This window comes from Protomyctophum bolini (assembly GCF_963924005.1).
Source record: "Protomyctophum bolini genome assembly, chromosome: 20".
NCBI lineage: Eukaryota > Metazoa > Chordata > Actinopteri > Myctophiformes > Myctophidae > Protomyctophum > Protomyctophum bolini.
The window spans coordinates 9,561,116-9,575,657 of record NC_137881.1 but is presented as its reverse complement, the minus strand read 5'-3'; the positions used below and the strand labels follow the sequence as shown (position 1 = coordinate 9,575,657).

General features: G+C 41.9%; 1 protein-coding gene across 1 annotated transcript; it reads left to right on the top strand.

Moving 5' to 3' along the window:
* Nucleotides 1-3,831: 3,831 nt before the first annotated feature.
* Nucleotides 3,832-11,159, top strand: caap1 (caspase activity and apoptosis inhibitor 1). The gene is made up of 6 exons (XM_080791841.1): nucleotides 3,832-4,064; nucleotides 6,146-6,337; nucleotides 8,041-8,125; nucleotides 9,668-9,725; nucleotides 9,843-9,910; nucleotides 10,093-11,159. Exons 1-6 carry the CDS (start codon nucleotides 3,957-3,959, stop codon nucleotides 10,575-10,577), a joined length of 996 nt encoding a protein of 331 aa, XP_080647967.1. The 5' UTR covers nucleotides 3,832-3,956; the 3' UTR covers nucleotides 10,578-11,159.
* Nucleotides 11,160-14,542: the final 3,383 nt, after the last annotated feature.

The following is a 14,542-nucleotide window of genomic DNA, read 5'->3' as shown; positions in this document are numbered from 1 at the left end:
AGCAGTGTCACTGATCGAGGACAATTCTGTGGCTGCTGCCAGTCCTGAACCCCTAATGGGGTCCTATAAGGCGACTGAGCCTGTAAACGTGGAGCTCACAGCAGACTTCAACCCTGCCATTGCCCCCATCACTACTGCATTATGTGAACCAACACCTTGTTCAGAGCCAGTGGTCTCAGCAGTTGAGGATGAGTCTGCAGTAAAAGCAGACCCCACCCCTGTCACTGTTGCCTTCGTGAATCCGACACCCTGGTCAAAGCCAGAGGCCCCAACAGTCAAGGATGAGAATGTGGCAGCTGCCAGTTCTGAACTTTTAGCAGAGGCAGAAGAAGAGGAAGAACTTTCTCTCAATCTAAAATGTCAATCAGTCCTCAAGCTCAGGAACTTCTTTGAACAGGAGGATGCTAGACTTGCTAGAGAGAGTGAGAAAGTGGCGACGCTCAAATCAATCCCCAGGCCCAATAAATGCTTTGAAACACCCTGTTCTGAACCAGCAGTTGAGGATAAGTCTGTGGCGGGTGGCAGTGACGAACCTGTGGTGTTGCATGCAAAGCCTACAAACGTGCATTTAAGAGTGGAACCCACCCCTACCCCCGGCACTGATGCCTTCTGTGAATCGACACCTTGGTCTGAGGCAGGGTTCTCAGCGGTCGAGGTTGATTCTACATCTAGGCCAGAATCCTTGACGGAGGAGTTGAGACCTGCTGTCATGGGGCCAAAATGTCGACAAACAGTCCTCAATCTCAAGAAGATCTTTGAACACGAGGAACCCCGAGAGAGAGAGACTGTAGCAAAGAACAAATGTCAGTCACTCCCCAAGCTCAGGCAGAAGTCTGCCTGCTATGAACAGACACCCTGTTAAGAGAGCTAGAGGTCCTAGCGGTCAAGGACTACTCTTTGACGAATGCTATGGCCGAGCCTTCAGCCGATCAGCGAAGGTTGCAAAGCCTTCAGCTGTGCAACTGAAACACTGAGCGGGCCCCACCCCATCAGTGCTGCTTTCTATGAACAGGGGTCTTAATAGTAGAGGACGAGCTTGGAAAGGTTTCCACACTTCAGCAAAGTCAGAGAAGGTGAACAAAGCCTGCATCCATGCACCATTCCACCCCTGTCAGTGCTGTCATTGCTGCCGCCTTATATGAACAGAGCCAGGGGTGTTCCAGCAGTATTCTGTAAACCAGCTGAATCCGAGAATCCGATTTTACATTTTGCACAATGCAGTCTACAGCATTGTTGGCAAAATAATAAATACAAATAAAATTAAAAAAATAACTGTAAGACCACCTCCCCCCAACAAAACAGCTGTACCTTGGGCAGAATGGGAATCGGGCAATGCACATGGTACTAATGTTACTTTACAGTGCTGACAGTGGGGATTGGCTAAAGTTTTGTAAAGAAAATAATAATAATTTAAAGTCAGAGAGCGTACAAATTATGTAAAGGGAGGTTGGTCCTCCAAAGTGGTGGTGTGTTCCTGGAAATCACTGGACAGCCTCCTACGAACCTCATAATGAAACAACGTCCTGTTCAGAGCCCTAGTGTTCCAGCAGTAATGGATGAGTCTGTGGCAGCTGCCAATTCCGAACTCTTGGCAGAGGCCAGTGATTTTTGTGAGTTTTTTTTTAATGAGGTACCTGGGTGGTGTAGTTACATGCATCCTCCCAGATTTGATTCCTGGCAGCAGTGACATCGGCTTGAGTTTCTTTTTTAGAATTGCGGCAATCACCAGACTATAATTGCAGATGGGGTTGTTATTGCATCTACATGCATCAAAACAACCAATACTGGCATGAGATTTGAATGTGAATTGGAGGATGCACAAGATAGTCTACACCCCCCACCCCCACACGGTAACTGTCATTTCTCAACCGTTTTGGACGCAGGGCGACTCACCGGAAACCGGAGACCCCCCCGGGGACCCCCATGGCCCACGCGGTAACTGTCATTTCTCAACCGTTTCTGACGCGTTATGTGGGTCTGGAACTTCCGGGGACCCCCTGGGGACCCCCACACGGAGTTGCACCACTTACTTCACACGGGTGTGATTTTTTTCTTTCTTGGAGGGCCATGTAAACACAAACATTGTCCTAACACAAACATTAAATTCCATTGAAAATGAATGGGCTTTTTTGTGTTGGTGTAAACACAAACGTGAGGACGCAAATTGTGATTGGCGAGCGCCCCTCATTTCATACGCGTATGATTTTTTTTGCCAAATCCTGGCTTTTGTGAGAACACTTTTAACAAACATCCAATGGCAGCCAAGTCTATGGACTTTTAATGTTTGTTTACAGCAGTTAAACGAACAACGACGTTGTGAGAATGTCATGTGGCCAATATAAATACATCTTGTGAATGGTTTCGTTTTATACAATAACACTGCATTCATGTCTCATAACATAGATAGATACATATAGATAGATAGATAGCGATGAAAGTGACTGCCATACTGTATATGTACCACAGTGGGTCCCTCACTTCACACAAGTGCCATTTTTTATACTGGGGCCTGGGGGGCATCTGGGTGGCTTTAAGGTAGGCTAAAACACCCAACTCTTGCAGAAACCCAGGTTTGATTCCTGGCAGTGCAGTAACTCCAGCTTCTCCTTTTAGTTTTATTGGGGCATTTAAGTGGTGTAGAGCAGGAGTGGGCAACTTTGATGATGACAAAGGGCCACTATATTTCCACACTCACTCCAGAGGGCCACTACATTTCCACACTCACTCCAGAGGGTCACTATATTTCCACACTCATTTCAGAGGCCCACTATATTTCCACACTCAGTCCAGAGGGTCACTATATTTCCACACTCATTTCAGAGGGCCACGATATTTCCACACTCACTCAAGAGGATCACTATATTTCCACATTCACTCCAGAGGGCCACTATATATTTCCACACTCACTCCAGAGCATTGCCTTATGTCTCCGTATTTTTACTTCTTTCCTAAATTAATGCCCTACTTCGTCATTCTGTCACACAAAACTAAACAGAAGCTCAAAAGGTGTTGCAGTGTGACACATTTTGAGCTTGTAGATCTGCTATTTTTGCTATTTTTTAACATTTTTATTTAATTTAAAATGCATTTAGTTATACTTAGTTTAACTTTGTGAACAATACATTGGACCTAAAACATTTTTATTACAAATGTAATACTAGTCATTAAAGGACAACTTAAACATTTTTCAACCAAGGGTCATGTTTTAGGGTGTTATTAGAGAAAGTAAAAGATGCAGTGTTCTTTTTTTTTTCATGTGCTGTTTTAGCGACTTTGGGCTGTTTTAGCGATTTTTGCTATTTTTGACACGAGGTGGGGGAATTCGAACATGGGGCCAGATATGTTTTTATTTTTTTACTGGGAACTTCTCCTTTGGTCCACCCATTCCTAAGACATGTGAGAATGGTCCAATGTGGGTGTATTGGATTTTTCTCTATCACACTATCACTAAAAACACGGGTGAAATTCACCCGAACACCTGCCTGTAGAAAAAAACAGGGATGTGGACAGGGAAACAAATGTATACCTTCTGTCATGATATGAACATATGATACATATTTGTTGTGTACATTTTACACTCCCTCAGAAACTATCTCTGAGTAGAAGGCATAGGCTATAACAGAGCGGGTAATGCTTGTTAAATATTTTGAAAGGATTTCTTTTTTTTTTAGTTTGATTTTGTAGGCCTACTGCATCATTTTGGAATTTAACACTCCAGTCCAGGTGGTGGCGGTAATGCACCTTAAATCGTTTGCCAACTGCCAATACTAGACCCGGTAGAAGAAGCCTCTTTCTTTCTGACGTAAACAAGCTGCGACGTTGTTGTGCAAATGTGCACGGAACTTTTCTTGAGCAGCTCTGTGTGACGAATGCCTGCGAGAGAGAACAACTGAACGAACAACAAAGGGGAAAACAACAAACTCAGACCGACTCGTCATTTCCAGAGAGAAAGAAGAATGCTCAAAAAGAAATGTACCAGCAGAGAAAAGAAAAGGAAACACGCTCAGCCTGAGGAGCAGCAGCATGTCGACAGAAGACGCAGATGCACCGAATCCAGTGTGGAGGTGAGGTTTGTTGTGGTTACTGTGGTACCTGCACTGCGTACAGCAGCCATACAAGATGATGATAGACTAGCTAGCCTAAGATTTAGACTTGTAGATGTATTTATTTATTATCGATTCTGACGCCCCCGCCACTCGAGCTGTTTAATATTAATACCCGTTCAAGTTTGAAGTCGGCATTAAAGTTTCGAGCGTCCACATTGCGGTTAATGTTAATTAAGCATGTAGTCCAGAAGAGAGCGGTAGCGCTCCGGAGTCCGGACAAGGCTGTAGCCGCAATTTGCAACTCTAGATTTTTTTTTAAATAATTTGATGAATCTAGAGTTGCAATACCCTCCATTTACTCCCCATTCATCCAATTTGCGTTTGCGATCTGCTTGTATTAAACGACGTTAAACTCAGCAACATTGCAGCTCTAGGCCAAGCTTGAATTATCCTCTTTCAATCTGCCTAGCCCTGGTCCAATGCTAGCCCCACAAGCAGAACCCAATGGTAGTAAAGTTTCTGACATTTTTAAGACTTAAGGTTCACCGCCGGGCTGCCACCAGGTATGCACACATAAATACAATGTAAACACGTTAGGAGAAATGAATCTGCGCAGTATTACGACGTTTTTTCCTGTGATGGCTTCCGAATGTGCGAACTATAAGTACCTATACATACCTCTGAGAATATCTCCTGTGTCGCGGAAGCCGTTAAGTATTTTTAATCTATGATTGATTAAAAATTTTGCTTCTTCCTACCTTGTTTATTGACACCTCATTGTACCGCCTATCTGGCTAGCTAGTGGCGCTATAGCTATGACGGAGCAGATCAGAGGCAGGGACATAGCCGGCAAAGCCAACCGCACATCGGGAGGCGGTACAATAAACGGTAAATAAACGAAGAAGAATCAAAGCGACATTTTTAATCAAACATGGATTAAAAATACTTAACGGCTTCCGCGACACACGAGATATTCTCAGAGGTATGTATAGGTACTTATAGTTCGCATATTCAGAAGCCAACACAAGAAAGAAAATCGTCAGAGTGCGCAGGACGACTTAACGGGGGGTTTGTTTATGTCCGCGTTCCAACAATCTCATTCGAAAATAAAGTAACGAACAGGGACCCTACATAAAGCGACAATAAAATTTCATAAAAGCTTTATGTAGGGTTCCGAGAGGGGCTAGTCCAATGCTTACAGCGAGTGTCTCTCTCTGACTTTTACCAAGGTCTAGCAGGCTTTATTTCGGTAAGTGGTTACGTCGTTTTGTTTATTTGCTGGTATTAGAAAACAGCGCACGGGAGTGGAAATATTACCAGAGGGCTGTGGAAGGTACAAGGCGTCAGAGAGAGACACTCGCTGTAAGCATTGGACCAGGGCTACAATCTGCCGAGCTTTTGTTTCATAAAAATCCACCGTAGACATGTTATGAGCTACTTTCTGTCAAGAAGTTCTGTGCCGGTGATTATTTTTGTGGTGGAGTTTGGAAGCATTCGTCGAAGTCTTTGTATACGTCTCTAAATGTTTTGATGAATTGAACAAGGTGGACCCTCTTGTAGTGTAATGCTTAATTGGGTCGTCCACTCACAGTTAACAGTCTTTGTATTGAGTTGATAAAAACATAACCACAATAATACAGTTACGTATACAAGTTGGCCAGGCGAAGAGCTAACACACCCCAGCATTAACAGCATAATCAAATAGTGTTCAGCTTTGTGATGTCTCAGAACATGAGACGACGGTGCTTTCGCTTGAAAATATCTAACAATCGTAGTTCAGACCTTCAGTTAAACCTCTCTCAAATGCTAGGAGACAGACTATTTAGGCGAGAGGTTAATTGTCATTGTACTTCTGTGTGCACTGCGTTCAACAGTACATGTGGTCATTGGCAGTGTAATTAGTGCCCTTAAGAAGTAATGGACACTGGCGAAACTAACTCGCTCTGCATTAAGAGTGTCTGTTAAATGCATACATTGTAAATTGCATAATAATGTTACCTAACCAGGCCCATTTTATGTAATCTATATGAAATGGCCTTGAACGAGCATGTGCCGTCATTGTCCCATACAGCTCTGACTATTGCCTCCTTCCAAAATAGGACTCTAAAGATGATCTGGCAGACGCAGAGCTGGATAAGATTGGCAGTGACATCGAGGAGGGCGGGCTGGACCTTAGTGTACCATTCCAGCCCATCAGTGCCTATGTGACTGACAGGAAGGAGATGCTGGGGCAGTGTTTCCAGGTGTTAGGGGAACGGAAGCTGCAGAAGATGCTGCCTGATGAGCTGAAGGTGATTTTTGTGTGTGTGTGTGTGTGGATTTCTGTGTTTGCCTGGTTTATTTCTGTTTGAAGACATATTTGTACTTTCATCATGTGCTGAAGGGCTGGCTCTATGGTGATTGAAGTGTGATATTTTTGAAAATGTATAAACATTTTTATACATGTAAACAAGTCTGACGATTGTGCAAAAATAATTGCTATCAAATAATTGCGATAATAATTGTAATAATTGTGACAGGCCTACACATGAAGTGTTCCAATAACATGAAATCATAAAAGTCAGCTGAGAAAACAAATAGTTTCCAGGTCAGTTGTCAGTCTGGGACAAAATAAGCAGATTAAGTGCATAGGATAGGATCTCCATACAAGTTAAAAGGGAGTTGATACTTTACTATGTCACTGTGTAGTCAAGTGGGACACAGGGAACAGGACTAGTGATGTCACGTCAGACTTATGATTCAGGGGTTAATTCCGCCCACTTTCAATGCCATTTTTAAATGTGTAGTAACATCAGTCTGTAGTTCTATGCTTGTCGAGTAAGCAGCAAGTACTCAAGTCGTGACCGTGGTACTGTGTAGAGTCTAGACGGTGTACATTAACTTAATCTCTCGTCTATCTCTAACTTCTCTGTCGCTCTAATTTAGCAATGGTGCGACGGTGCTGCGTTGTCTGTTGCAAATTGCAATGGCAAGTCTTCAGACGTAGTTACAAAATACGGAGATATAAATATCAAATAACACTCTGTGTATACCCCGGTGAAATGTCAAGAAGGCATGAAGATGTGAAAAAATAGATGCCACCCAACGACCCAAGGGAGTTTATAATTTATACAATGTGTGGATGTACATTGTTCTAGACCTTTTCATGCTGTTTAGATCACTGGTTCCCAGGCTGTTTCAGGCTATTACCCCCCCAAATAAAAATATTTGAACTGGGGACCTCACCCTGACCCATAGAACCCTTAGAACGGCAGGAGATGAGGCATAGAGCATCGGAGTCCAGACGTCACTCACTCATCCCCTTGTTCTGCCTGATTCACGGAAATAATTTCTCTATGGAGAATTACATGGGGTCATCTTAAAATCGTTTCATATAACCATTGTGGTCCAAAAATAAACGAGCTGTCTCTGCGTTATTGTCAGGGAGGTGTCTCTTTATCGTTTATGTATCATGATCATGTATCATATTTGATGCAGTCTGTTTCTAGTGAAAATGTAAATAATTCACTAGAGTTTTCTCTGTCAGTTCTTCATATCCATATGTTCTTATATGTTATATGTGGCGAGCTAAAATCCCCCTATGGGGATTACAATGCAAATTAAAAAGTACATGAACCTGTGCATTTGTGCTATCTACTGATATTGACGTCAGACTTCAGTGCTCTATTACATTTCGTTAGACTCGGATAATAAATTGGAAAATAGCAGATTTACAACTCCTCGCAATGCATGTGTCCTTCTAAAACATGAAGGTTTATGAAGAAGTAAGGCAAATATTGGGACAAGCAAGAAGCTGAGCTGTAAACACTGCAAAAGCATGAAGTGAAACCCACCGAAGCACAGTTCTGTTCCCTCCCCTGGAGCGCTGCATAACCATTAACAAACGGCTGTGTATATTTGCCATTTTCTTAAGGTGCTGGTGCCGCAAATTACATCTGAGGCCAGACCAGCCTATGATTAATTCACAGTTTTTAAAATTCATTGTTGTCCACAGGGCTGCAGTTTAGAGGACATCAAGAAGCTCTGCCACGACCAGCTGGAACAGCTTTCACAGAAGAACCTTCTTCAGATCCTGGGAGGTAATACCTGTGGTCAGATCTGCACCCCAGTGGTTTGATTAATTGAATACTTTATTAGGCAGAAATGTTTGTAGTGTAGTTTAATGTGAGCTTTAATCATATTCAAGTGCTTTTTTGGAGAGAAATTAAACTCTCAGTAGTAGAGCACTGCAGAGGGGAGCTCATTAATACATCAAGGAAGGCAATTATGTTTCTGCACTGTCAAATAGATCTACATCTATCCTAAGATGCTATCAAAGAAAGCTTTTTTTTACATGGTGACTCGAGCTAGGTTCTCAACAAGAAAGCATGTTTACAGTTGTTGCACAGACATTTGAGTTGTGCCGATACCATTTTTTGCTGCAGTGTTGGGTCAGACTTGCTCCTGTTGCATTCAGCCTAGTGTCAATTGGATGTTTAGGTACTCGGGTCAGAGTATCGGGGCCGGTTCCCAGTACCGAGTAAGAGTACCCGATACCAGTATCGTTATCGGAACATCTAACAGAATTTGAGTAATTTACATGAAAAGTAATGCCACTTTTGCACTATTGGTTGTCTGACTGTTGGTTGTCTGTTTTGTGTGTCGGCACACAAAGACATTATCATCAACAAAATTATATAAAACACTATATGTACATTGTACAAACTGGAAAAAGTGGAAGAAAAAAAGTGAGTCAGGCATGTTTTGAAGGAAGCCAGTGAGATACACACACACACACACACACACACACAGGTTGACACTAAGGTCTCAGAGGCAAGGCAAGTACAGGTCATGCCCACTTGCCCGAAAAGTTAATTGTGATAGGTAGGTGATACATTTACCTATTAATAGCAAGTCTAATCACTTGTGCTTACATCTATTAGGTAAAAAAGAAAAAAAATTACTTTACTTGCGAATTGCTCTGTGCGATATGGACATGCCTCAATATTTATGCAAACTATCTCAAAACGTCTTATTTTAAATTCCACAGACACTTGCCCATGAGGAGTCAATTAAAACAAGCGCAAACATGAGATGTGCGATGTCAGTTGTTTGGTCCACTGAAACCTTTACAAAATACTAATGTCAAATTCATAATTTCAGAGTTCACATTTAAAAGCAAACAAAGCACACAAAGCCGAAAAACAACGAGCATTTAAATATATGTAGCAACCTGAAAGTAAACTCCACCTGCCAGAAAGTTTTATTTACTTGCCACGAGCAGTCGGGCAACCATTGAGTCCCTTTGACTATCTTGAAAACGAATCCCATTTTGAATTGCTTAACCCCGTCTTCTACCTTGAGCCATTTAAGTGCCTTTGGGATGTTGGAGAACCAAAAGGTGCAATCATAATCAAAGTGGCATTGAATTGAGGGCTCCGGCAAGAGTTTTGAGAGCACTTTTGTTGACAAAAGAGGAAATTCTGCCCAAAAATCTTCTTTGATTCACTTTTTGGATCACTTATTTCACCTGTCAGTTTGTTATTATTGTTGTTCGAACAATACAGTTCAAATGGGTAATCCTTTTTGTGAATCTAGCATTGTATGTGGTGTTTAAATGCATTTAATTCCATGCTACGAAGGGGAAGAGTTGACATCTGGAGATGACGATGAAAATGCTGATGCAAACTTGGAAAGCCAGTGAGTAGACTTCACTTTGCAAACTATCTTAATATGCACATTTAAGGAGTGAACTGAATGAGTAATTTCCCTTTTTTGTCTTTTTTTTCCTTCTTCTTCTCTCATTTCTTCATAAAGGCAGGACAGTAATATAGACTCCACATCCTCCCTTAAAGAAGTAGGAAAACCAGAGGACCCAAAGCAAGGTATTTGCTCACGGTGTAATCATAGTCAAATGGAAATATACTGCTGGCAGGACCCAAGTACATTGGATGCAAACAGTCTAAATATATACTGTACAGTACATTCACTGCAAATTCAATAAACAATTGCATACAATGTTGTAAACAAACTTCAGAGCTTCAATGCCTTGTCATTTTCTTGACAGAGGTCGGTGGCTCAGGCGAGGAGAACGATGTCCTCAGCATCAACGCAGACACGTACGACAGTGACATCGAGGGGCACAAGGAGGAACAGGCTGCCAAACGCGAAGAAGTCCCAGCTAAGACAGTGGAGGTAATTAGTCCGGAATGTGTCGATCCTGTCCCAAATCCAGAACCGGTCAAAGAGGAGGGGTCTCAGGCGGCCGCGCAGCCCACGGCGGCAAAGAAGGAACTGCAAAGTGACATAGACAGAAGTGTTAGTGAGATTTTAGCATTCTCGTCCTCTTCCGGCAGCGAGGAATCAAAAGAACAGAAAGCCTCGTCGTCGCAATCCACAGATGGGGGAGTACCTGATCAGAGTGGGCCTGCCTCGGGTCTGACACCAACCATCTGTCAGCCCTCCGTTCAGCAACTGGAACTCCTAGAACTGGAAATGAGGGCCAGGGCTATCAAAGCTCTCATGAAAGCCAGTGACGGCAAGAGGCCCTGAGGAGGTGAAATATTTTTTTTTTTCACCTTCAAAAGCACCGTTTAAAATTATTTCTAATGCTCAGAGATGTTATGATAGACTACTTGTTTTTTTGTTTTTTTTAACTTGTGTACTGGGTTTATTTAGTGTGATTTGCATTCATTCAAACTGTTGTTTGTGTCAGAGTACATCCACACAGAATGTGAGCAATAAAGCAAAATCATTGTCAGATGAATAGTTTGAAATATTCATTAATGCATTTTTTTGATAATTTATTCATCACGGACGTGAGACAGATTTTTTTTGTACTGTCCAATGTCCATATTTGAATGCATTTTGAACAGTGTTTCTCAAACTAAATTTTGCAAAAATGTTTTGCAAATCAGTCTACACAAGTGGCTAGATTGATTTTGATGCTGTGTGTGTGTGTGTGTGTGTGTGTGTGTGTGTGTGTGTGTGTGTGTGTGTGTGTGTGTGTGTGTGCAAGCAATGTTTGGGGAGAAACTCTGACTTTCAATTGTACATAAAATGTTCCACTTTTTCTTTGACAAAGTACACATGTTTTTTCCATGCCAATAAAGCCCATTGAATTGACATGCTCAATGCATTTTCCATCATTGCTCACTAGATGGCAGTGTTACTCTACCTGAATTATTACATCCTATCCTGAAGAGGCCCTGAGATGGAATGTTTGTCATTTGCATTTGCCCAATGCAATTTCTACAGAAATGATGGAATGTTGGAGGTAATAAACCCCTTTCACACAGGAATCATCCACATCATAATTTTAATAAGTCAATTGCATAAAATGATACAATTCTACTTCACAGTATTGATTCTATTTTGGGGACACGTTTCAATGTGCTGCAGGGGAAGGATAACAGGCATGCATAAACAAGCAGGGAGGAAATGCAGGCCTATGCTGAGCAGACCAAATGCGACAGCCTCTGGGGTTGTGGTGGGGAAATGGCGGCAAATGCAGAAAAGTTAACAGTGTGCATCAAGCACCCGTAGAGTGTTGGTATAGGGCCACTAGATGTGTAGCGTTAAAGTGCCTGTGGCCATACAACTCCACATGATTTGTAAAATAAATTAATAATGAACGGTTTATCTTACACTGAGGTTATAGCTCAGCTGGGCAGTGGGCACCTGTTGAAACATTGGGCTTGTGCATGGGGTTGCGTTTTACTCTGTAAGGGTGGCAAACACTGTAGTAAGAGTCATAAGCTTTTTTCCCCTTTTCCACAGTAGACAAAATCATCTTCAGAGTGCAATATGCATTCAGTTCCATATGGCTAAGCACTGCAGCAGAGGAAACCAACTAAGGGTTTTCATCAGCCCTACAGATAAGCCCTGCTTTAAAATACAATGGAGATAATTGGCCTAGCCATTCTCACTTATACAGTAGATCAAGTGTAAAAGCAGCACCTACCTATTTCATCCACTAGAGTAGCTTTTACATTAATTTCTGCTTCCCTATACACTCTTTGCCGTTACGAGAATTAATGGCATCCTTTCACCCAATGTTTTAACGTGTTGTTTCTTTTGTGCTGTAATTTATTCCGAGGCTGCTTTGTTCTGGTAAACTGAGGCTGGGATGGGTGCAATTACATGCAGATGTGTAGCACAACACTCTACTAAACCACCACCACCACCACATGCCTGGGGAGTCAATGAAATCCGTAATAAACACCCATGTGCCTTTTGGGTATTTATTTGCATTTAAAAGGTTATTTTGGGGGGGATGGGGGAGTTAAATGCATCACGCGTTTACAAGCCAGGTATCTTATTTATTGATTCCAGGGGGAAATGCCCACTTTAGTAAAAAGGGATGCAAAGTGACTTAAGTGCTCATGGTGTCTTGAGATTGATGGCTATTTGGTGTCACCCCCGCATTAGAGGGTGAGTTATTTGAGAAGAGCCAATCTGGGGAACCCGTTGGCATCCACGTCTCAGGCAAACGTCAAGGAAATCAGAAAGTCAGAATGATTAGACTCAAATGGCTCATGAACTGTGGTCATTATGTCATTATGGGAGAGTACTTCAGAAAGTAGCAGAAACCATGGCTCATTTCTTAACGTCAGAGGGATTGTGGTTGAATAGTGACGCAGCTTTTGCTCAGGCAGCATATGGTGTCTCATGGGTTGCACCTGCTCATTTAGAACCATGGATGGAAGCCATACATGGGGAAGCGCAAAACATGAATATAAATTGTCAATAATTCAACTCTTAGCTCTCTGTGATATATTATATTCCACTTATTATCCATTCTTAAACACGTGATTCCCCTATTCTGGGCATGTCGTAGACGTAGACAAAATAATGTTCTTGCAAAAATGGGCAAATATTCCGTGAACATTCTGTGAAAATCTACGCAGATCTACGAGCTGTTGCGTTTGCAATTGTGTTGTGATCTTGTAGATTGGCTAGTTTTGCTGTTTTACGTACAATCAAGTATTGGGGTTTTAAACTACAACGTGGGAGATTGTAGAAGTGATATTTGAAGAAGTATTCACAGTTCAATGAGGATAAATTGCTGGTCAAATGACAGCAATAATTAAATAATAACATTCATTGTGCAGAAATCATCTGTTTCATGGTCCCAAGTGCACATTCTGTGGTTCATTTTAGCATGGGAAGTACAATTTGTCACATGGCAATTAAATAATCACTCTAATTGTAAAAAGAGTTACAGTTAAAGATGCAGATCAGAGAGTACTTGTGCATATGTCCAGTATAGGAACGCTAATGTTGATTGTGATGAATGCGATCAAAGTTCTCTGTTGAAAGCATGCTGCTGCTGATGTAGGTGTGTGTGTGTGTGTGTGTGTGTGTGTGTGTGTGTGTGTGTGCCCATATGGAAAAAAAAGTAGAAGAAACATATATGTTGTCCTGTTGCCTCCAATAGTAAGTATTTACATTTTTTATGTATGTCATTTACATGTATGTCATGTAAAGTACATACTAGATTTTATATGTGAACTCTTGAAAGTGGCACCTTTCATACAATCCTCATATAAGACAATAAAGTGAATCATGTATGAATCAAGTAAACAACATGTATGTGATCTATGAGGTAAGTACATGGCAAACTGTATTTTCCTTACATGTTCCATACAATGTTTGTAGTTTTAAATTATATGAGATATATCCTTTCCATATATAAAAAAAATACCATTATAGTATGTATTTTATAGTTTGTAACCATTTAATTTACAAGAAAAGTATGCTTCTTTTATATGATTTTTATAACATTGTTATATGTCAGCCAATACATTATACCTTATAGTTATAAAAAAAAACATATGTTTTATCTATGACTATATATAAGTTTTTATATGTGAAGTGTATGATAGGTATAAAAAACATATGCGCTATAGACCCCTGGGAGATGGTTGCTGAGATAGAGCACCACACCTACTATACCATCAATTCCCAATTCTTCCCGCATCACTTGCCGCACCCAAGCTGTGCTACTCATACGCTGAGTTGCCAGTGCCCAGGATCGAACCCACGAACTTGTGGTCTTAAGGCGAGAGCTCTACCGACTGAGCTACCCAGACACATCCTGACATATGTGAAGTGTTTGATATGCTCTCTTTATGTTTTTTGTTTTTTTTAGAAGATTCTTATAAGTTAGCAGTACCATAGCAGTATAAAATAAAATGCATTGGGAGGTACATGGGGGGACAATGGTGGTGACACTGGCTGGGGGGGCACTGGCTGGGGGGGGCACTGGTTGGGGGGGCACTGGGGGCTTGTGTCACACTGGGGGGACACTGGCTGGGGAGGACACTGGCTGGGGGGGGGGGCATCACACTGGGGGACACTGGCTGGGGGGCACTGGGTGGGGGGTGTCACACTGGGGGGGTCACTGGCTGGGGAGGACACTGGCTGGGGGGGGGGGCACTGGGTGGGGGGATCTTAAATAATGTAGGAGTCATAAAATGTAAAAGGGAATACAACTCATTATTTTGTCATCTCAT

Coding starts and splice junctions, on each gene's coding strand:
- caap1 (XM_080791841.1), top strand. CDS start 3,957: ATGCTCAAAAAGAAATGTACCAGCAGAGAAAAGAAAAGGAAACACGCT. Junction 9,726..9,842: donor GATGCAAACTTGGAAAGCCA/GTGAGTAGACTT, acceptor TTCTTCATAAAG/GCAGGACAGTAATATAGACT. Junction 9,911..10,092: donor ACCAGAGGACCCAAAGCAAG/GTATTTGCTCAC, acceptor TTTTCTTGACAG/AGGTCGGTGGCTCAGGCGAG.